This window comes from Ranitomeya imitator, chromosome 1, assembly GCF_032444005.1.
Source record: "Ranitomeya imitator isolate aRanImi1 chromosome 1, aRanImi1.pri, whole genome shotgun sequence".
NCBI classification, from domain to species: Eukaryota; Metazoa; Chordata; class Amphibia; order Anura; family Dendrobatidae; genus Ranitomeya; species Ranitomeya imitator.
Window position 1 is genome coordinate 975,816,145 of NC_091282.1, and position 23,743 is coordinate 975,839,887.

The window sequence follows — 23,743 nt, forward strand, 5'->3', positions numbered from 1 at the left end:
ATGACGACTACAATTTTGATTTGACATTAATGTAAAACCAATAAATGCATACACTATTTAATTCAGGATTTACTAAAATGAATGAGAGCTGAAAGGAAATAAGAATATTTGGAGGCTACGCAATCATTTTCAGACTGACTAACTAATTGCAAAGCTGGCATATGCCATATCGCCAAGACGAATCTAATCACTAACACTGCCATTCGCTAAAATCTAAAGGAGTTGTCTGGTTTAGAAAACACATCCTAAGGTTAGGTGCACAAGAGCGTATCTTTTGTAATCTGATAAAATCGGATCGATTATGCAATTGAAACTCTGATCAGAATTTGATCAGAGTGTGATTATAGTGTGATCTGATTCTCTTTGATAAGGAGAAGATGGAGAAAAAAAATGTTCATCTTCTCCATTCTGTAAGTGTGCAGGAATGGGATCTTACTCAGATGTCATCCGAGTGCATTCTGATGTTTCCCACGCACTAATTGACTCGCATGACCGAGTGAGATCCAAATATTGGATCAAACTCGGGAATGCTTGATTCTTTTCTCGAAAAGTCTCTGTCACATAGAATAGCATTGGTTTCAGTTTGATCCAATGTTTTGTTGGATTGCACTCATACAGTAAATACACTTGTGTGCACCTAACCTAAAGGGAATCTGTCACCAAGTTTTTGCTATGTATACTGAGACCCTGATTCCAGCGATGTGTCGCTTGCTGGTCTGCATGTTGTCATTTTGCTACAATCTCTTGCCCAAGGTAGATAACTTGAAGTTTTATTATGTTACTTGAACATATTGAAATAGGAGAAAATAATAATGTAATATGTTATCACAAGGCTCTTTTCATACCAGACCCAACATATTTTGCTATGTTTTGATCACCTATTGCAGAATGTCACATCATTGTAGTCAATAATCGACTTTACTACTCTGCTAAATGGTGAAATCAGAGCGATAAAATCCAATATAAAAGGGTTGCTTCCATCTTTAGAAGTTATCCATCACCTGAAAGTTAGGGGACAACTTTCTGATCACTGGAAGTCTGACCAATTCCCCCCCATGAATGGGTTCCGCAGAGTGCTATGTGACTGGAGTTGGGGCTGGGCATGCGCACAGGGTTCCATTCATTGTATTGGGAACTACTAGAAAAATCCAAGTTTCATACTCTGCTATCTGTTGCAGTCCCATAGAGAATAAATGGAGTGGTGGTGCCCATGTCAAACTGGCATTTCAGAGCCCTATTCAAGATTGGTGGTGGTCAGAATGACGAGACTCCCGCTCACCTATCCAATGGTGAAGTGATAACTTCCAAAGATAAGAATAGCCCTGTAACATTGGATTAAGCCCTGTGTTGTAGCGTTTTATTTGGGTGACTCAACAGTTTGGTTTTTATATGGCTGTTACTATTATACTATTAATTAGCAGCTATTGCACTTGCATGCGTTTTATATATCCTCTCTGTGGGCGCTTGGATTTACTCCAGGTCTTCTGGTTTCCTATCACACTCAAAAAAATGCTTATATGTCAGGCTATTGATGGCACACAGGAAAAGATAGGGTTGGGCTTAATTTTTCTTATAGCTTAGTATATTCCTAACCACACTACAGACGTATTATAGTAAATTCTATGCTTTCTGGTAAATTATGTAATTGCTTTTGTTTTGCATTATTTTATCATAAACCATCTTCATGTATCACTGAGCGATAAAGAATGTTTTAATGTCTTGTGTTATGTTTCCTTTCCAGGGGTGCATTCCCTTCTCCTCCTTCACCCTACATGTACTATCCTATAACTTTACTTGCTTACTTTTTTCCTTAAAGCTTTCCTTTCCCTAAACCTAACTGGTTTATTTGGTGGATAATCATGCCCTACCAGCCCTGGATTTAACAGTTCTTTTTACTCTGCACATTCTGTGCCTATACTACACAGTGGTCGCAGAATAATCCCCCCAGTCTTTCCTTGACTACTATCCGTTGTTCTACTAATTTTGTGGCTTCCTCCTCCCTTCCTTGGTAATAAATACCAATTTCTGCTTCTATCAGTTTTTACAGCCTATTGGTGGGTATGAAGGACATTTACCTGTATCATCATGGCATTACATAAAAATTGCTTTATTAGGACCAGGCCTAGAGACACTGACTAAGTCAAAATTATATAACATGTGAATCTGAATTGCTAATGTGCCTATACGAAATTGCACATCATGTCACACATAAACCTCACCATACACAGTAGATGACAGTTGACTGAATATTTGTTTTACGTTCATCAATCAGCCATCTTGGCTGTCTCTCCCATACATAGAAGTGCTTGTTCAGCTATTCACTCCTGTTTTCTCTATGAGAAAGCCACGCCTGATATGTCTGTCATCTTCATATGTCCGGTAGAGCACTATGATCAGCCGTCTGAAATCAGTTTGCCAGACTGACATTACCCCCAGCAATAAATTGGCCAGGAGTCCCATACACTTTGAACTAATGTCAGCATACAGTCTAATTTGTATGGGGGCTTAAGCGGAAGTGGGAGGTTTATTGATAAAGATATGAAAATCACTTGGGAGGTCAAGCCAGAACTGACCTTTTAAAAGGAACCTGTCACCCCGAAAATCGCGGGTGAGGTAATCCCACCGGCATCAGGGGCTTATCTACAGCATTCTGTAATGCTGTAGATAAGCCCCCGATGTTACCTGAAAAAGGAGAAAAAGACGTTATATTATACTCACCCAGGGGCGGTCCCGCTGCTGGTCAGGTCGGATGGGCGTCTCTGGTCCGCTGCGGCGCCTCCCATCTTCTTTCCATGACGTCCTCTTCTGATCTTCAGCCACGGCTCCGGCTCCGGCGTACTTTGCTCTGCCCTGTTGAGGGCAGACAAAGTACTGCAGTGCGCAGGCGCCGGGCCTCTGACCTTTCCGGCGCCTGCGCACTGCAGTACTATCCTCTGCCCTCAAGAGGGCAGAGCAAAGTACGCCTGCGCCGGAGCCGTGGCTGAAGATCAGAAGAGGACGTCATGGAAAGAAGATAGGCGCCGCAGCGGACCGGAGACGCCCATCCGACCTGACCAGCAGCGGGACCGTCCCTGGGTGAGTATAATATAACGTCTTTTTCTCCTTTTTCAGGTAACATCGGGGGCTTATCTACAGCATTACAGAATGCTGCAGATAAGCCCCTGATGCCGGTGGGATTACCTCACCCGCGATTTTCGGGGTGACAGGTTCCCTTTAAAATGTCATAATAGAGTTAAAGGCGTTGTCTCCATATAAGAGGTGTGCTGTTGAGGACGGCTCGTTATTAGCCAGAATACTCCAGCAGACTTGTACCATCAGTATATTACATGGACAGATATTAATTGAAATGTGTGCTATTTAACACTACAATTCTTAAGCTAAGAAAATGTAAAGTCAGGGAAGGCATCAAATAGGCAAAATGGAAAATTTGTGAGGGGTGTCAGAAATCTTCACATAAGAACCGTGGCATTCTCCCACAGTATATGTTGTTTTCGATAGCACATTGCTTAGATTGTTGCAGTGGAGATGACGTGACCTCAGCTTGCAAACAATGCCCATTTAAAATGAAAATTCGTAGGTGGTCCAAACAGACATGTTATTATTACATAATGGAAAGTTGCATTTTCCATTAATATGTGGATTTGGAACAATTCCCAGATGGTCATAGAGATCATGTGATTGGGCAGTGCTATTGGTATACATGTATGGTGCACCTGTTGAACCTAAAAATATAGAAAACAGGCCATATTGTAGGTCTCCCAATCTGGAATAAATAAAGTAATTTTCAAATTCAATGACAGCCTCTCTCCTAATAATAATAATAATAATAATAATAATTTTAGTTGTATAGCACGAACAAATTCCACAGGACTTTACAATTAAGTAGAGACATATACAGACAATAAAGACATCACAAAGTAACACATAGTTCATCAGTTATGGGAGGAGTGAGGTTCCTGCTCACAAGCTTACAATCTATAAGGAAATGGGGGGACACAATAGGTAGAACGTGCTTGTTATGTACTGACCAGCCATCATTATAATAATTAAGGGTTTTCATATAAAGCTGCATGATCTGATCATCAGCCAGGATCTGTCTAAGTACAGTTGACAAGTGCTCTTTGGTGAATGAGGAAGTGGACACAGATGAATAAGGCCGGGTTCACATTGCGTTAACAGCAGCCCATTCAACACATGCGTTAACGGGCTGCTGTTAACGCAAGTGCCGATATGTCAGCGCGCTAGCGCAGATAGAGCTAGCAGATGCTCTATCTGCGCTAGCAGTGATGGACCCGGAAATGCTGCAGCCCGCTTCCCAGGGTCCGTCACTCAATGACGGCATATCGGTAGCGCACGCCTATGGTGGGCGTGCGCTAGCGATGCGTCTGCCATAGGACTTAATGGCGGCGTTAACTGACTGTGTTACACCGCTTATGCCGCGGTGTAATGTAGTCCGTCTAACGAACGCCAAAGACGCAATGTGAACCCAGCCTTAGGGGGAACAGGTTTTGAGCAAAATTTACAAAGAGGGAACAAGGGGAGAGTTAGGTTAATGTATTGAGGTGCATGCAGAAGTTTCTGTAACACCACAACAATAGAAAAGTTCTGAATAGACTTTCTGCTGCGCTACAAAGAAAATCAGCTGTGGAAAAAAGTTAAATGTTACTTATTTCTGCCAATTTTGCATGACAAAGCAGAGGATTCTCCGCCGAACATTCCTTATTGAAAATCTTCTGATGCTCCAGATAATTTTAATTAAATTCTAGACAAACATTCCGGTACAGCATATGCCTACACATGTTATCCATATAAACATACCGTAATTATAATGAAGTCTCTTTTTTCAGTGCTCACACGCTAAAAAAAAATTATAGCCTGATTTCACATCAACAAACATAGCAAGCACAGCCTCATGGTAAATGTTCCTTCAGACCTCTCATCTGCTGACCCTTTTGATACATTTTTTTTTATAAACCATTGTATTCACAGGGGGAAAAGGGAAAGAAAGGCAAAAAAGGGCCTAAAGGGGAGAAAGGAGAACAGGGTGCCCCTGGATTAGATGCACCTTGCCCGTTGGTATGTCTCGGAAATCCAGTAATTCCAACCATGAAATCTAATATGTATTGGAAAGATCAAACATTCAGAAACCCACCAATGCAAAAATAAATTCTACATTCATTTTGTAAGATGCCTAAAAATAGTTGGTAATCTCACAAATTCAAAGATATTGTTTGCTTGGAATCTACTACAGCTCAACATCATGGAATGAGATTTGATCTGCTATACTTACTGACCATAATTACAATTGGATTGATTACTACAATTGGATGGTACAGTATGTGGTCATGGGTAAAATGTTAGCATTTCCATAGTGCTTGGCATCTTGGTGGAAAACGAATATTTGCTCTTTCTCAGTGTTCTTTTCTTTTCCTTTTGGTTTTGAACAGGCTTTTCAATTTAAGGGTTTCTATTGATCAGTAACATTACAAGTTAATCTTTACAAACAGGGTTTCCGTGGAATAAAGGGGGAAAAAGGGGAACCAGGTCAGCCTGGCCTGGATGGGCTGGATGCCCCTTGCCAATTGGTACAGTATTTCTCTTTCCTTTCCTCCCCTGCATGTGAGTCCTCGTCTTACTCACCAATGCAAAGACCACAATTGGAACATTTGCATTGAAAAAAATCTGCATGATCTTGCATGGATCAAGTTATTCTATCATATCACTAAACAAATAGTGTTTGTTCACCTTTGGGGACAATTGTTTTTACTTAAAAGCATGCATTTTTGGCTACAAATCATTTTTGCTATTGGGTTTCATTTTACATTTTTCACCGTTTGCCTTCTCTAGCCTATGTGTTGCACTGTTCATTAATGGCGACAGAAAGAGTTAATCCAACAGTCAGCCCGCTATTATGAGCTGATAGGGAGTTTGTAACTCTTATCTCTCTTTTTCTGAGCTGCTCTCATCAATTTATGACCGGAGACGGCATCAAAGTGAAACGTGCAGGGAAACAAAGAGCACAGAAAAGGAAAACGGTGCAACATTTTTAATGAAGCCCAATTGCAAAAATGACTTTTAGCCCAAAATATATGCATTTAAGTAAAATAAATTGTCCCCAAAATTGGACAACCCTCATACCACTGTTAATCCATGTAAATGCTCACACTGTATGTCCTTCCACTGTATTTTTCCTCAGAATGTTCTACAAGTGATCAAACATTGGTGTGTCTATTTAGAAACATAACCCTGCAGTAAAATGTGGATAGCCGCTATAAAGAGCTTACCTCAGCGACTTATGACTGCCTACCGTTTAGACAGTCCTTTATCAGAAAACAAATAGGTCATTTATGTAGTGACGTAATAGCCTGCAGCCCAGTCCTTTCTCTACACACCCTTTATAATGGCTTAGATTCCCTGTGAAACTTACTCGACTTTCCCTGTAGTTTTCTTCACAGCTTCCTCTCCTCCACTCAGCATGACTCTAAAATCCTGCCCATACTAAAATTATTCTAGAATTCCCTTTCCTTGTACCAATATGGCAAATATGGTTATCAGTAGTGATGAGCGAATGTACTCGTTATCTGGGTTTCCCCGAGCATGCTCTGGTGGTCTCCGAGCATTTCAGCATGCTCGGAGATTTAGTTTTCCTCACAGTAGCTGCATGATTTGCGACTGCTAGACAGCCTGAATATATGTGGGGGTTGCCTGTTAGGGAACCTCCACATGCATTTAAGCTGTGTAGCAGCCGCAAATCATGCAGCTGCATCGACAAAAACTAAATCTCCGAGCACGCCAAAATACTCGGAGACCACCCGAGTGTGCTCGGGGAAACCCGAGTAACAAGTATACTCGCTCATCACTAGTTATCAGAGTTACAAAAGAAGAAAAAATTGTTCATGAAACAGTTTTAGGATCTGTTCACACTAATGTTAGGGTTCGTTCTGTAGAGTTTCCATTCCTTTTATATGTGAAGGGAAATATAGTTAATAAAATCTGATGGTTCTTTAAAAGGACAATGAAATCTGTTAGGATCTAATATAATTGATCCATCAAAACTTTCATGGTTTTAACAATAACTAAGGCCATGATGCTAGTGTGAACAGAGCCCAGGAAAGTCAAAAGAGAGTTAAAACATGATCAAAAGACCAGTGTATTCTAATTTCTGGATGAAGACATACATCTTATACAGTTGTGCTGGGGAAAAATGAAGCATGCATATTGCATAAAACATCTGTTATTTTGTCTTTCTTATGTGTCTTTTAAGTCTGGAGATTGCAGATCTCATTTTATAATTGTTACAATAATTATCTTAATTTGCCCAAAAAAATAAAACATAAAAACTGACGTAGAAAAACAATATAAAAAAATAAGCTCCTGCCTTGCTTATTCTTGTAAGCTTTTTTAATAGCCTGCTCAGCCATCTTCAAGCTGTCTCATATTGTCCTCAAATGTGTTCAGTAAAACAAATACTTTTAATTAATCTGCAATGAATTGATGCCAAATTCCTTAGTTTTATTAGCTATTAACTACATCCAAAGGTGCCAATCAGCCATACTTGCCATGAGTCTAAAAGCTATGGGAGTGTCCCCAATGGCAAATGTTGAGGGAAGAAACTAGGAATGTTTTCTCACGGGAAATGAACTCCTGCCACAGAAGTCTGCATTGTACTCTCCTCTCTGTCAAGACTCCATATTAGGAAGAGGGTGGGAGGAATATAACATGGAAAACCACCCTGACTGAATTGAATGGGCTTTGGCATGAAAGACATTCAGCACCTGATCAAGAACCACCAGTCTTCCTCACCATTTATTAGATAAAATTGAAGACAACTCAGCTCCATTCATTGTCTGTGAGATGGAGATAGCATGGAGATAGCTGAGCCTTGCACTCAGTTGTACCTACTATTCCCAATAACAATGAAGGAATTGCTCTATTCAATCCCAAATCAGTAGCTGATAAGTGTCTTTTGTGGGAAAACCCTTTAAACATCTCATTTCAGATGCGTATAATTAGCAGTTGTCTCCTAACATTGATTACCTGTGTTTGAAGATGGTTGAATAGACTGCTAAAAGACTGCATACAAGAGAAGAATTTGTAATGTTTTGTTTTCTATTGCCCTTCATTATGCATAGTAAGAAAATTAGGAATTATTGTCACCAACAAATCATGAAAATGTGGATCTTAGACATCATATTTGTTTATGAGCTATGGTTTTGATAGTCCAGTTCAGAGATTATATATATAAAAAAACTCATATTGCAAACTCCAGATGAAAATGACTGTCCATTTCTAGTTTCCAGTTCATGAAATCAGTCAGATTAATCTTTGAAGATGGGTTTGATTGGAATATTTGGTGTATGTTGCCTGAATAAGACCATGCAAATGATTTTAGGGTTTGACTCATCATAATAACTTCTCACCTTATATGAAATTGGGGTTTGAATCATTTAGATTTTCTCTAATCTTAAGAATTGTATCAGTGAAGTCTCCTGGTTTAATTAAGAAATGGTAGAGCAGAAAGACCTAAGTTTATTGTTTATAGGACTGATTTGAGGTAGTCTTGTGCTGTACTTGACTATCTCTGAATATGGCATAAATAATGAACACTATCCTTTGAATGATGATCAATTGTTACAATTAGCCAAACCCTTTAAATGGAATCTGTCAGTAGGCTCAACCCTCCTAGAACATGTATATGGGCATGTAGGTCCTAGGAAGTTCAATGAAATGATACTTTAATATCTGCAATCCTATGTTTTATTCCAGAGACATCCACAATATTTAATTAGCGTATATACTCAAGTATAAGCTGACCCAAGTATAAGCCGAGGCACCTAATTTTGCCACGAAATACTGGGTAAGCTTATTGACTCGATATTATAAACAGGAGAGCCAGGAGTATAATAGGTATATAAATTTATTACAAATACAGGGTATAAATATACATACAGTAAGTGATGTAAGATGATAGTATATAAGCAGAGAACACAATATAAAGTGCAAGAATGAATGGAAACATGGGAAACCAGTATCCACCCAGTGTGCGGGAGCACAAAAAAACAAAAACAAAACAGTCTGATACAATAGACTGAAAATACACAGCGCTTTGTGGGTCTTTTTATCCTGGTTCCGGTCCGGTGTGCGGTGTAGCCCTTCTTATCTGCGGTAAGCCCCAATATTTCACTATTAGTGACAATTTGTCACTTTATTATATGTACTACTAGCTTCCTGCAGCGCTGTGTATTTTCAGTCTGTTGTATCAGACTGTTTTGCATTTTTTTTTTTTGTGCTCCCGCACACTGGGTGGATACTGGTTTCCCGTGTTTCCATCCTTTCTTGCACTTTATATTGTGTTCTCTGCTTATATACTATCATCTTATGTCACTTACTGTATGTATATTTATACCCTGTATTTGTAATAAATTTATATACCTATTATACTCCTGGTTCTCCTGTTTATAGTGTTAATATGGAATGGGTTGCCTCTTGTGTAGGCATTGGGGCTTTTTTCTACTATTTAGTGTAAAATTGCCCCTTTTTTTCTTTGTTTAAATATGTGCTCTGGAGTCGTTATAATAAAGCTTTTTGACTCGAGTATAAGCAGGGTGTGCATTGTCCCCTCATCTCTATCCTGGTATGCATGGCTCCCCCATCCCTGTCCTAGTATGCATGGCTCCCCCGTCGCTGTCCTGGTATGCATGGCTCCTTATCCCTATCCTTGTATGTATGGCTATTTATCCCCTATCCTTGTATGTATGATTCCTGTTTAAAAAAAAAAAAAAAAAAACTAAACAAAAAACATCCTATTTACCTGTCTGCGCGCCCTCGGTGTCACTGCATCTCATTTGTTCCGGCACCAGCGGCTCTTCTGGCCGAGCGATCACGTGGCCCGCTCATTAAGGTAATGAATATGCACTCCATGCCTATGGGAGTGAAGAGATGTGCATATTCATTACCTTAATTAATAATTTTAATGAAAGGGGGTGTTACTAGTGTGAGACATAGATCAGGAGAGCACACTGTTAGGCTGCTGTCACACTAGCAGTATTTGGTCAGTATTTTACATCAGTATTTGTAAACCAAAACCAGGAGTGGGTGATAATACAGAAGTGGTGCATATGTTTCTATTATACTTTTCCTCTATTTGTTCCACTCCTGGTTTTGGCTTCCAAATACTGATGTAAAATACTGACCAAATACTGCTAGTGTGACGGCAGCCTTAGTCATTACATGCCTCACAATGGTAATACAACCCTTCAGTTGTATTAAGCTCTGGAGGCAGAATCTCATGCAGATCTGTGTCTGGCCCATAGATATTAATAGCTAATTTACATGTTAAGAAGAATGGGGATTTCTTTGGAATAATAGATATCAGGTTATCAAGTTATTCAGCTTCCTATGACCTACCTGTCCTTATAGACGACATAGGAGGGTTGATCCTGCTGACATATCCCCTTTAAATAAAGTACAATAAAATTGGCGAAATATTCTATCACAAAGTTTTTCATAATCACAACAATTGTTGTAAAAGGTACTGTTACTATAAACTATTACTATTTTCACCAATGTATATTTCATACAAGATGGGAGCATGATGAGTAGGAACTGGTGTCCTCGCAGCTTTGACATAATTCAACAGACCATAAGTGACAGTGTTACAAAATAAAATCAGATTCCAAGCAACAACATTTTGAAGTAATGGTAAAATTTAGAAGAGTTTTCCTTCATGGGTTTGTTTACTAGTATCAGAAAGTCTTAGAGTATGTGCTCTAATAATCCTAATACAAATCTCCCATTCTTTACTAGTTTAGTCCCTGTTACCAACCAGAAATGAATTAAGATGAATCTATATAAAAGATTGATTCTAGAAAGATAAATCAAAGGAGAAGCTGACATCTGATGACTCTGGTGACATCACTATGGACATGTCAGCATCGGCCAAACGTGTCAGACATGGTCAAGTGTACGCAAAATATCATAGCCTTGCTATAGCATCAATATGTTTCAGAGGAATCTATTATTGATGACTAGCCAAAAATACTTATTAATTACTTACTGTTTAGCCAGATAATGACTAAGCAATGCAAATTTCGAGGCTGTAACCCTGCATCATTGTAAATTTATGGCACGTGTTTAATGCACGTACAATCGAGCAGGTGACGATCTGATCCCGGCTGTCAAACACAACTGTGGACTATGAGAATGAGATAGAAGCACTTTATTACCACTTCTGTCTACTCTTTTGCTGGTTACACGGTGCTTAGTAAGCACTATGCAGTGACGAGAAACATAGGCATTTCTGATGCTTCTGTAGGGCCTGGAGATCACATAATAGCCGGGTCCCTGTCCTGAACCCTAGCAGACCTAGGACTTCCAGTCATGTGTGGCACAGCAGAAGGCTGTTTATCCCTGTATCTGGGATTCCTACGGATGCCTCAGTTACAGTGAAAAAAATAAACAATAATAGAAGAAAATGTTCCTCATCGATATTTTATGATCTCTTGGAGGCCAAATAATGTAAACAAATCTAAATATGTAGAAAACATCTGCAAAAAATAAAGTGATGAAAAATAAAAAAAAGTCGCTGCGTCAAGAAATACTAAAAAAAATTTTTTTTTTACATAGAAAAGATTTCATTTCATATATAACACAAACATATATTAGATATCCTCATGATCGCAATAACCTGGAAATTTAATTCAACAAATTGTTTGGTGTAAAATGTGAACAGTAGAAAATATAAACCACTGAACCAATTGATTTATGTAAAATTGATTGATTTAAACAATTTAAACATTGATGCTGTCTACTGTCATTGATCAGCTATCGGGAGCATGGGAAAGGACAGATAAAACACAAACTTCCTTTCTGACTGTTATATATGGCCAACTGAAGGACACTCAGTGGTAACTCATTCTGCAGCCAGTAAAATGTCATGCTGCACAGAGGCTATAGAAGGCACACAGTGCAAAATGTTTAAAGAAGCCCCAAAATAGTTTTTATCCCCAAATTCATGAAATTTAAGTTAAAAAAAATGTTCTCATAGGTGGACAACCCCTTTAAGCTTAGTGTCGACTGGGAAAATTGATAGATTTCAACTTTTTATAATATAGATAGTGACATGGAAATCTGAAAAAGTTTAGAATAAAAATCTAGAGTTTAGAATAAAAATCTAATTTAAACAATAGGTCATCTTTAAAAGGGAACCTGACATGTCTAGAAATGCTGTTTACGGTACCTGCAAATATAGGGGTAATATACAGGTAAATAGCATTTAAAGGGAACCTGTCGCCAGGTTTTTCCCATATGAGATAAGACCAGTATCTGTAAGCCCTCATATTCAGCACTCTATAATGCTGTATATATGCTCACAATCCAACCTGCAAGACAAGAAGACCTTTTATTATACTCACCTATGGTGCTGTCCAGTCTGATGGGTGTCTTTGGTCTTGATCCAGCACCTCCTCTCTTATTGTGATCCTGTCCTCCTTCTCTGCTTCATGTGGATGACGTGTCCTACGTCATCCACACAGTGCACACCGGCATCGTGCTCCTCCTGCGCAGGTGTATTTCTCTCTGCCCTCTCGAGGACAGAGTAAAGTATTGCATGGCGCATGTATTGCCACTTGTTTGCCTTTTACTGAGCATGCGCACTGGAGAACTGTGCTTGCAAGAAGAGAGGAGGCATTGAGTCAAGACCAGCAACGCCCATCGGACTGGACCGCCCCATAGGTGAGTATAATAAAAGGTCTTCTTGTTTTGCAGGTCAGAGTGGGGGCATATATACAGCATATTGGAATGCTGTATATGAGGGTTTACAGGCACTGACCTTACTTCATATCGGAATTCTTGGTGACAGGTTCACTTTAAATCGTATGTAGCTGGCTTACAGGAAGTGTGGCCACAGGGTGAAAATTAAGTTTTAATCACCCTATAATTGCTCTTTCTGAGTCACTGGATCGATGCAGTTGAGTGACTATGCTGTGAGCGTGGCTATAGTTACTCCCCAACTTTGATTGACATCTTGCTCTGCACAAATACGCTGCACACATATGGTTCAGAGTAGGCTGTCACTTCACCGCCCCGGTAACTCAGAGAGAGCAGATACAGGAAGATTAAAACTTTATATTCTCCCTTTAGCTGCACTCCTAGTAAATCACAGGATTTAAGCGCTATTTACCTGCATATTACCCCAGTATCTGCAGATCTATAGCATTTCCAAACATGAGAGGTTCCCTGATATTTTCAAATGTGTTGATTTCAAAATAATCAGTATGACTAAGTGATAATACATCTGAAAAGTTACAAACTCACCCATAAGTTGGCACTGATGTATGCAGCTTGTGTAACCTTGGCATCTTTTATATTCTTGTGTGATTGAACAGGGACCAGATGGACTTCCAATGCCCGGCTGCTGGCAGAAGGTGAGGACACTATAGGAGACGTGCACTACATCAGGACCTGCTCATTTTAGTGTTATTAGTAACCATAACCAAATATGCCATTGCATGATTTCGTTTATTGTGTGCTGAGAATCTAATATTGGGGATAAGGGACTGAACATTTTAGGTTAGGGTTAGTAGGAGACTTGCGCTGTTCCTACATGTGTGTAAAGTTACAATATAGATGTCACACCATGGCAAGCGGCAATGTTGCCTAATCCAAGTTTCATAGAATCTAAGTAAAATAAGAAATTGTATGGACCTGTCTATTGAATATCTCATTTCTCAAGAAGTCACATCATACAGTTTAATTAGAGCCTATCACCTCCAAAAACGGCATTTACCTGCAGACATAGGGATAATCTGCTGGTAAATAGCTTTTAAATCATGTCAGGCTGGTTTACTGGAAGAACAAGAAAATTACGTTTTATTCTCCCTGCAGCTGCTCACTTCCAGTCATCAGGGCGGTGCTCGGGGCTTTTACATTCACCATTCTACGTATATAAAGTGGGCTCTCCGTAATCTGGATGTGAATGCACAGAGCAGGATGTCGGTGGGGGTGCAGGGGCAGTGATAACAGCACGCTCATTGTATAGAGGCTGGTGATTATCAGCTCCCTGCAGCACCCTGATGACTGGAGCCAGCGGCTGCAGGGAGAATATAAGTAAACCAGCCAGGCTTGATTTCAACACAAGATATCTGCAGATTACCACAATATCTACAGATGAATACTGTCATGGGAGGTAGCTGATTCCTTTTAAGAAATGCCACAATATCCCAGACATGCATCACCACAAGTCTCCACTAACGCTAGCTGATGCCATCACAAATGTAAAACATTCACAAAAGGTTATAGAAACATGTTTTTTTAGGCATGGTATTGTTGTGTATATCAGGGGAACAGTGTTTCTTCATTTTCTCAAGTCTCAGTGTCACCACCTTATATGCAGTTTTCCTGGGAATTACGGTGTTAATGCAGAAAACAAATGATAAAGCTGTCACTGTAGTTTAATATAACTAATAAGGTATATACAGAAGAGCATAGTCTAAATTACTTACATAGAAAACTCCAATAGCAATAACATAATTCCTAAATGAACTAGCTAGGCCATTTTAGATAGAAAAATCTAGAAGTAGACGTAGCTATAGACATTAGTGTGATAGTTCTAGCTACAGAAAACAAGTTGTTTCATAATTAGATTGCCCTCTACCATAATGATACAGAATGGAGAGCTACTTGGTAAAAGCAGCTCTCTTTCTGGAGGACCTGAGTCGACCACGCAAAACTGTTTGCCAGAGATTCAATGAAATGGACCCATGATGATCAGCCCATTAAACCAACAACTTATTTCTAAATGGAGTTTCTCTCTTAGTTTGAAGGGGTTGTCCAGTCTGTTTCTAAAAGTCTGTAGTCAATTTATGCGACTGCAAACTTCTAAATCTTAACAACATGTGCTCTGCATGCTGTCAGAATTCTCTGGTATCGATGGCGAGTGCAGGTGGTGATGTAATGGCAAGTATGCGATTTGTGTACTTCCCGCCACATTCCGACAAGACGTGTGCAGCCTCACTCAATTCACATATGGCAACTTCAGACTTTAAGCAAAAGACTGGACAACTTTCACTTGGAATTTAGAATGAGAGTGATTATCATTTATGTACATCACTGCAGAATATGTTGGCACTATATAAATTAATAAATATAGCAGACCTGGGCAAAGTGCGTCCCATGGACCACATGCGGCACTTTGAGTGTTCCGGTGCGGCCTGCAGACCGAGACAGCCGTAAGGCTGGATTTAGTGATGCCCCGCACTAAGCGGCCACCCTCTGCCCAATGTCTCACTCTCACCAGTATATAAATTCTTTTGAGCCACTGCGTCTGAGAACGCAGCCAGCGCGATGACGTCATTACATCACGTGAGCTGTGACTCAATACACAGCACAGACCAGAGCAGTGAGGAAATGAGGTGAGGAGAGCAGCTGTTTTGTATGTTCTAATTCACAGGATGTGGGAAATTGTAGGGACATCATGCTGTGCCCTAAGGGACATGTGTGAGGACATCATGCAGTGCCCTAAGGAGCATGTATGAGGACATCATGCGGTGCCCTAAGACATGTGTGGGGACATCATTCCGCATAGGGAGCTGTGTGGGGATATTACACTATGTAAGGAGGCTGTGAGAGGACATCATCATTCGTGGAGGGAGGGCAGCTCTGTGGTGACATACTGTGTAAAGGATATCATACTGTGTTGGGATATCCAGTGTGCGGGACTCTATGGGGACATCATACTGTATAGTGACATCCAGTGTGAGGGCTTTGTGGGGACATCATACTGTGTAGGAGACATTGTGCGTACATCATACTTTATGAGGGGCTGTGTGAGAACCTTATACTTTGTGAGGGGGTTTGTAGGGACATACTGTGAGGTTGGCTTTTTGGGACATCATACTATGTGGGGAGGTGTGTGGGGACATAATACTGTGCAAGCAGGCTGTGTGAGAATATCATTCTGCGTGAGAGCTGTGTAGGGATATACAGTAGCTTGCAAAAGTATTCACCTCCTGCCTTTTTATCTATTTTCTTACATTACAACCTGTTTAAATATTTTTTAAATCCGATCTGTGTGTGAAATATTAGCACTAAACACAGTCGAAGTATGAAATATATAGACATAAATTAAATTTATGGGATCAAATAAATATAAATTGGTATGTGCATATGTATTCACTCCTTTTGCGATGAAGCCCATAACATATTCTGATGCAAGCAATTGCCCTCCAAGTCACATGCTTGGCGAAAGGAAGTCCAACTGTGTGCAATCTAAGTGTCAAGTGATCTCTCAGTATATACACACCTTTTCTAGATTGCCACAACACCGTTTAGCAAGAGGCACCACTAACCAAACAACACCATGAGATCTCCAAACAAGTCAGGGACAAAGTTGCTGAGAGCTACAAGATAGGGTTGTATTATAAAAAAAAAGTATCCCAATCTCTGATGATTCCCCGGAGCACCATCATATCCATTATCATCAAATGGAAAGAGCATGGAACCACAACAAACCTGCCAAGGTAGGGACACCCACCAAAACTCTCAGCCCATGCAAGGGGTGCATTAGTCAGAGAGGCAGCACAGAAACCAAAGGTAACCTTGAAGGAGCTGCAGAGTTCTCAAGACTCAAGAAGAGACTGGAGTATCTGTCCATACGACTACAATAAGCCGTACACTCCATAGAGGGGGCCTTTATGGAAGAGTGGGCAGAAAAAAACCTTTACTTACACACCAAAATTGTAAGGCTTGTTTTGAGTTTGCCAAAAGTCATGTGGAAGACTTCCCAAAGGTATGGAGGAAGGTGCTGTGGTCAAATGAGACCAAAATTGAAATTTTTGGCCACCAAGGTAAATGCTATGTCAGGTGCCAAATCATCATAGCTCATCACCCCAATAACGCCATCGCCATAGTGAAAATAGATGGTGATAGCATCATGCTGTGGGGATGTTTTTCAGCAGGAGTTGAGGGGAAGATTGTTGGTGCAAAATGATAGTGATATTCTTGAGCAAAAACTGTTTCAGTCAGTGATTTGAGACTGGGACAGAGGTTCACCTTCCAACAAGGCACTGACCCAAAGCACACTGCTAAAGCAGCACCAGGGGAAATATGTAAATCTTTGGAGCGGCCTAGTGAAAGCCAAGACTGTAATCCAATTGAGAATCTGTGGTCAGAATTGAAGATTGCTGTACCAGAGGGAACCATCAAACTTGAAGGAGCTGAAGCACTCAAGGAATGGGCAAAAATCCAAGTGGCAAGATGTGGATAGCCCATGGAGACTTATCCAAAGTGACTTATACCTTTAACTGCTGCAAAAGGAAGCTCTACAAAGTTCTTACTTTAGGGGGTTGAATAGTTATGCACACTGACATTTTCGGAAATGTCCTGTTTGTTGTTTGCTTCACAATAAAAAGAAAGCCAAATGTTCACAGCTGTAGGCATGTTCTTTACATGAACTGATGCAAAACCTAAAAGAACCCTGAAATTCCTGGTTGTGAGGAAGCAAAACAACAAAGGGGGTGACTACTTTTGCAACTCACTGTAATACTATGTTAAGGGGGCTGTGTGGGGACAGCATACTGTGTAGGTGCCTTTGTGAGAACATACTGTGAAGGGGGTTGTGTGGGAATAGACTGCGTGGGGGGCATTGTGGAGACATCATACTGTGTAGGGCTTTGTGTGAACATGCTGTTTGGCTATATATTGCATGAAGGGCTCTCTGGGGACATCATACTGTGTAGGGTTCTCTGTGGGGACAGCATACTGTGTAGGTTTCTCTGTGGGGACATCATACTGTGTAGGGGAGCTTTGTGAGGACATACTGTCTAGGGGGCTGTGTGTGGATGTCCTGTGTGTGGCCTCTGAGGATACATCACACTGTGTAGAAATATATTGTTTGAGGGGCTGTGTAGGGACATCATACTATGTGATGAGCTGTGTGGGGGTATCATATTGTTTTGTGAGCTGTTGATTAAGGTGCAAAGGTTGAATAACAGGAGCAGAATAATTTGCTGCTTTATATAATTTTTATTTAAAGCAGTACATTGTATTTTTGTATTAGCTGCTACAGGCAAGAACACTTTACATGTATTAACAGTAGTGGCGGGTCACCCATGAAATACAGTAAAAAATAGTAAGTGTAACAAGGACCCTAAAACATATATCAAAAGATGATTAGTCCAAATATATTACCTTTTTTCTTTGATAAATATGGAAATAAACAGCAATTAATGATATGTTATGTAAATATGTGGAGATCTCTCTTTATTGTTCAGCATTTAATAATATGCAAGCATATCAGAATCCATTTCCTTCCATATGAAATTTGACAGTTATCACCCCTCGTCCTCTCATTAATATGCACATTAGATGTGGATTCACACAAGACTGATTTGTTGCTATGTTGGTGACTGTCCTACTCATCACAATGGAACTTGCAGAAATCCATGGGCGTGCTGCAGAAACATTCTCCTCCAAATGAATGGGACTGGTTTTCAGTTGCAGGACTGATTGCAATAAAATGTGCAGCATTAATATACCCTCTTAAAGAAGACCTGTCATCAGGTCAGAAGTTGTCAGCTCTTGTTTTATTTTTGCTGCTCTCCTGAGTATACTGCTTTTTTATTTAAAAAAAAAAGTCTTCCATGATAATGGAGATATATTGGCTTTTATATTTAGTGGCCCAGTATACTAATTTTTATGTTCATTACGTAGAGGGTATTACTAATGGGGTAATTATGCAGGTTAGCCTAAAGACAAGACCCAATAGACTCCTGGGAGCACCGCCCCCATGTAAACATCATAAAAAAGGAACACTAACTAAAACTGTCCATATGTCAGTAACGCTGATTTTAATAAAAGTAATTGTGAAAAACTCAGTGGAGCAGCATGAATAAAATAAACACAATATCTGGTCACTTTTGACCTGGTGAAAGGTCATCTTTAAGTACTTTGGATTTTGACATTCAGGTGACAACTAAGCATACGTTGCCCCACCCTCCCCTTGTACATGCATGCTTTCCATGTATAAGGAGAGATAAGTAAACAGCTGCAAAGTGACTGCTTATCTTTCTGGAATCAAAACCTGGGGAGAGTTGAAAGGTCCCTAAATTAAAGTGGGCTGTTCCTGTGGAAATGCAGGCTTTCCCAATGGTCATCATCTGGGAGAAACATAGGCTGGCCAGGAAACTCAATTTTATTTTTCTTGCTTGTATAGTGACAATATATTCTGTATTTTGAATACCAACAAACCCATGCAAAGGACATACTGTACAAACTGTGCACAGATATTTTCCTTGGTTAGATTTGAACCCAGGACTTCAGTTCCATAAAGCAACAGTTCTAACCACTGAGCCACTGTGCCTTCTCTATCCTGTTGTATTCTTATTTCTCCCCATGGCAGTAAACCAAAACTTTGTTGCCAAATGAGAGAAAATAATGGAAGTATGCTATAGAATATATATTATATACCATTACATTTCAATATCTGCACAGTTATTACATTGGAGTCACTTACCTTAACTGGGTTGTCCTGCCTTAGGCCACAAGTCTGCTGTCCCGCTATGTGCGCATTGCCATGTAGAGTGACTGCAGACTAGTAGACTAAGGCCGGACGACCCCATTAAGTGCATAACAGACAGCTCCCATGTGTAATTGTAATGGCATGGCACATCTACTAACAGCCATTTTTATTTCTCTTTGCAGTGACAAATCTAATCATGCAAGCATGAAGTTGTATATAATCAAACGTTGTATTTATAGAGAAAAACAAGATGATTTCATATGTTTACATACACCTTCTTCTACTTGTCATAAGTCCATCTTTTACCCACTTGCACAAGCTATTTGGCAGTAGTCATCACTGCTGTTGAAATCTCCAGGACGGAAGAGATACCTGTTCTTATTGCTTTACTTAATCAACATAAGTCCATAGACTCAGTAATTATCTGGGACCAGTTCACCGGATGCACAATGTCCATTACATTTCTCTACCCATGCCAAATAGCACCGATGACTTGTGTCATTTCAAATATTTGTACAGACTAATGGCTTGCATGAATCATGTCTAAGAGTTTGCGGTGTGGTTGAACCTCACATGCTAGATGATTGCTCGTTATGGCTATTTAACTAGAACTTTCTGACTTTCATCCATTCCAAGGGAGTGACGCCATGGCTTGTAGTACGGAAGAGATAAGGCTGACATAACAGTAACTTTGCGCAAATTTGGAGAACCATCGGTAGATGTTTAATCTCCTACTTGGCAAGTCATTCTTCTACTGAGGCATAAAGGTCCTGATTGTCTTCAGCATCTTTTCATTCCATTCTACCCAAAGCCCCCCAGGAAGTAGAAGATGGGCATATGATGGCTACTGAATATGTCCCTGAGATCCAACAAAGTTTGGAGTTGAGTCGTGTAAAAGGCTTAGGCCTGTGGGAATGAAGAAGCTCCATGAAGGAAACATTTTGTACTCACACAAAACACTCCTTCACCATGGGGTTTCTAGGAAGCTAAGCAGTTGCAGAAATCCTACATACATAATTGTGTAACGAGAGTTTGATATCCATGTTTAAAATGTATGAGCCTATATGACAGGATCAGATTCTATATTGTGTTCATGTTTTTTTTTGTTATTAGAATGTTTTTATTACATTCGAGAAATGCGCTACATAACTTTATTACACAGTGTTAGGATTGCCAAATGGTTTCGTTATGTGCCACTGCCTAACATGCTGATAATCTGTAGACATGCCTTATTTTTGCTATTGTACTATTGTTCTGGAAGGGTCGCCAACAGCTTCAATATTTCGGAAGCGCTTAGATGTTGTGCATAGAGCAGTTACGCCATTATTGTGTGACTTCAGTTTATCTGCATATTCCAAAAATAGGAAGTGATTAAGAGTATAGCTGCTTATACAATTATAGATGTAATTTATTATTCATCTCTGTCTACTTGTTACAGAAAAAAATGTTTATTTTTTGTTTTATTCTACTTAAAAAAAAAAGAAAAAAAAATACAAAAAAAACCATTGTGTTCACTTGAAGGCAAAAACTTAATCTGTGGTTCTGGAATTAAGCATTTTCCATGTAAACATATAAGTGTTAAAGTCTGATTTTATTTTATTGGGAGCTACTATTCTGATGTTGATATTAAAGCACAAAGTTACATATGGTCTTTAGATGATGATAAAAAGTCTTTGTATGGCCCAGGAGAAGTGATTGGTTTATATGTAGTGGCATTAACAAAAAAATGGTAATATTTGTAGTACTTTCACGTCCAATGTCTTTGAGACAAATGGAAGTGTAGTCTCTGCTGCTATAACTCAGCTCTGTGTTCAAGGAATATTTCCTATCTCCAAGTCAAGGTTTTTCCTTCCGTGTGGCAACTTTGAAGCCATTGATTTTGATTCTTCATATGTAGAAAATATTTTCATCTTATCCTTAACTTTCAGCAGTTTTTATAAATTCTTACATTTGTTTGAAAAGTTTTTTTTTAAGGAAACCGATTTGGTTATCCCATCTGAAGTCCCATTAAGCACACATTTATCCAAAATGAAGTATGGAGGTCGGTTAGTGTCTTATGTGTTCTTTATTATTTTTTATCAATTTTTTAACTAAGATTTTGGCTACCTTTGAATATGTAGCAGTTCTGCAATTTACAGTGGTTTAGTATTATTATACTGATCTTTACATTTTTAGAAATACATTATCATATTTATTGAAAGAATGGGATTTTAGATAAATCTTAATTATCTCCGCAATAGATATATCGTAGACTGCATATCTACTACTAAGTAGATTTCCATGAAATATGACTTTACCTGGGAACATACATAGCCCAATATACTGTTATCATGTTTTTAAAAATATCATTGCTGATGAATGGGAGGACAAGTGAGATAGTACATGCTTTCCAGATATCTTCACTAGGTAAGAATGGTTTTGACTTATACAGTCAGATAGTACATGTTTTCCAGATATCTTCACTAGGTCACAATGGTTTTGACTTATACAGTCAGATAGTACATGCTTTCCAGATATCTTCACTAGGTAAGAATGGTTTTGACTTATACAGTCAGATAGTACATGTTTTCCAGATATCTTCACTAGGTAAGAACGGTTTTGACTTATACAGTCAGATAGTACATGTTTTCCAGATATCTTCACTAGGTAAGAATGGTTTTGACTTATACAGTCAGATAGTACATGTTTTCCAGATATCTTCACTAGGTAAGAACGGTTTTGACTTATACAGTCAGATAGTACATGTTTTCCAGATATCTTCACTAGGTAAGAATGGTTTTGACTTATACAGTCAGATAGTACATGTTTTCCAGATATCTTCACTAGGTAAGAACGGTTTTGACTTATACAGTCAGATAGTACATGTTTTCCAGATATCTTCACTAGGTAAGAATGGTTTTGACTTATACAGTCAGATAGTACATGTTTTCCAGATATCTTCACTAGGTAAGAATGGTTTTGACTTATACAGTCAGATAGTACATGCTTTCCAGATATCTTCACTAGGTCACAATGGTTTTGACCTATGTGACCCAGCTACTTGCTCAGTGTTGGGTTTGCTGAATTGTGAGTATAGTTTTGTAAGTCAGATGATGATTCTGACTGAAGAGTGAAGGATTTGTTAACAAATGAATTTCCTCTTTTTGAAAATGCTGAGAGATATGGAAAAATATTAATTCTCATAGAAAAAAATTGTATGTTATTACATATTTTTACTAATGTTTGATATTTTGCTATAAGGTAACACCCATTTTTAAATCAGTGATAGAAATTTAGTTTTCTCAATATGCTCCTCTACATTAAATGTAGCAGTTCGTGGAAATATTGCTGTCTTAATATTGATGAAATTTATATGGTATTACAGTATATTAGTTTGCAATCTTCTACTAGCTAGTTGTGTATCTATGGGGGATACAGAGGCCATATAAAAAAGGCCAGTATTATAAATGGCACATCATTTCAGAGGTCCATGTATTAATCTGTTTCTTCCCTATATAGTACATTGATCTATCATATGCAGTAATATAGTGTGGAGACCTTCTAAGAATCATGTACAGATGAAATTCTCAAGGGAAGCATACATCAGGTGAAATAAGTATTTTTCTACGGAAATATATTTCTAAAGGCGCTATTGACATGAAATTCTCACCCGATATCAGTAACAACCCAATCAAACCATAGATGTCCATAAATTAATGTTATGTGTAATAATGAGAAATGACACTGGGAGAAAGAATTAAACATGCTTGCTGAAATTAATTTCAGACATCATACTTTTGTATCACCTTTGTTGATGACGATAGCTTCAAGACGCCTCCTGTATGGAAAAGCAAGTCGCATGCATTGATCAGGTGTGATTTTGGCCCATTCTTCCATACAAACACTATTTAAGCCCTGAAGGTTCCATGGGATCATTCTATGAACTCTGAGCTTTAGTTCCTTCCATAAATTTTCTATTGGATTCAGGTCAGGGGATTGGCAGAGCCATTTTAGAAGCTTCATTTTCTTTCTCTGGAAACAATCGAGAGTTTCCTTGGCTGTGTGTTTGGGATCATTAAAAGAAAAAAAAGGGTTTGGTACCATGTTAGCCGGTTGAGCATTATTTTTTGGGATCATTGTCTTGCTGAAATGTCCACCCTCATTTCATCTTCATCATTCTGGTATATGGCAGGAGATTCTTATCAAGAATGTCTAGGTACATTTATCCAGTCATCCTTCCTTCAATGT

The 23,743-nt window shown here is 39.1% G+C and overlaps 1 protein-coding gene across 1 annotated transcript in view; it reads left to right on the forward strand.

Moving 5' to 3' along the window:
- The window catches only part of COL25A1 (collagen type XXV alpha 1 chain), a 675,823-nt gene extending 653,728 nt beyond the window's left edge, over window positions 1-22,095 (forward strand). The window contains exons 36-38 of the mRNA XM_069743865.1: window positions 4,990-5,076; window positions 13,386-13,424; window positions 19,699-22,095. Of these exons, the coding sequence (XP_069599966.1) occupies window positions 4,990-5,076; window positions 13,386-13,424; window positions 19,699-19,701 (129 nt within the window). The 3' untranslated portion in view covers window positions 19,702-22,095. The remainder of the gene's footprint in view (window positions 1-4,989; window positions 5,077-13,385; window positions 13,425-19,698) is intronic.
- Window positions 22,096-23,743: the final 1,648 nt, after the last annotated feature.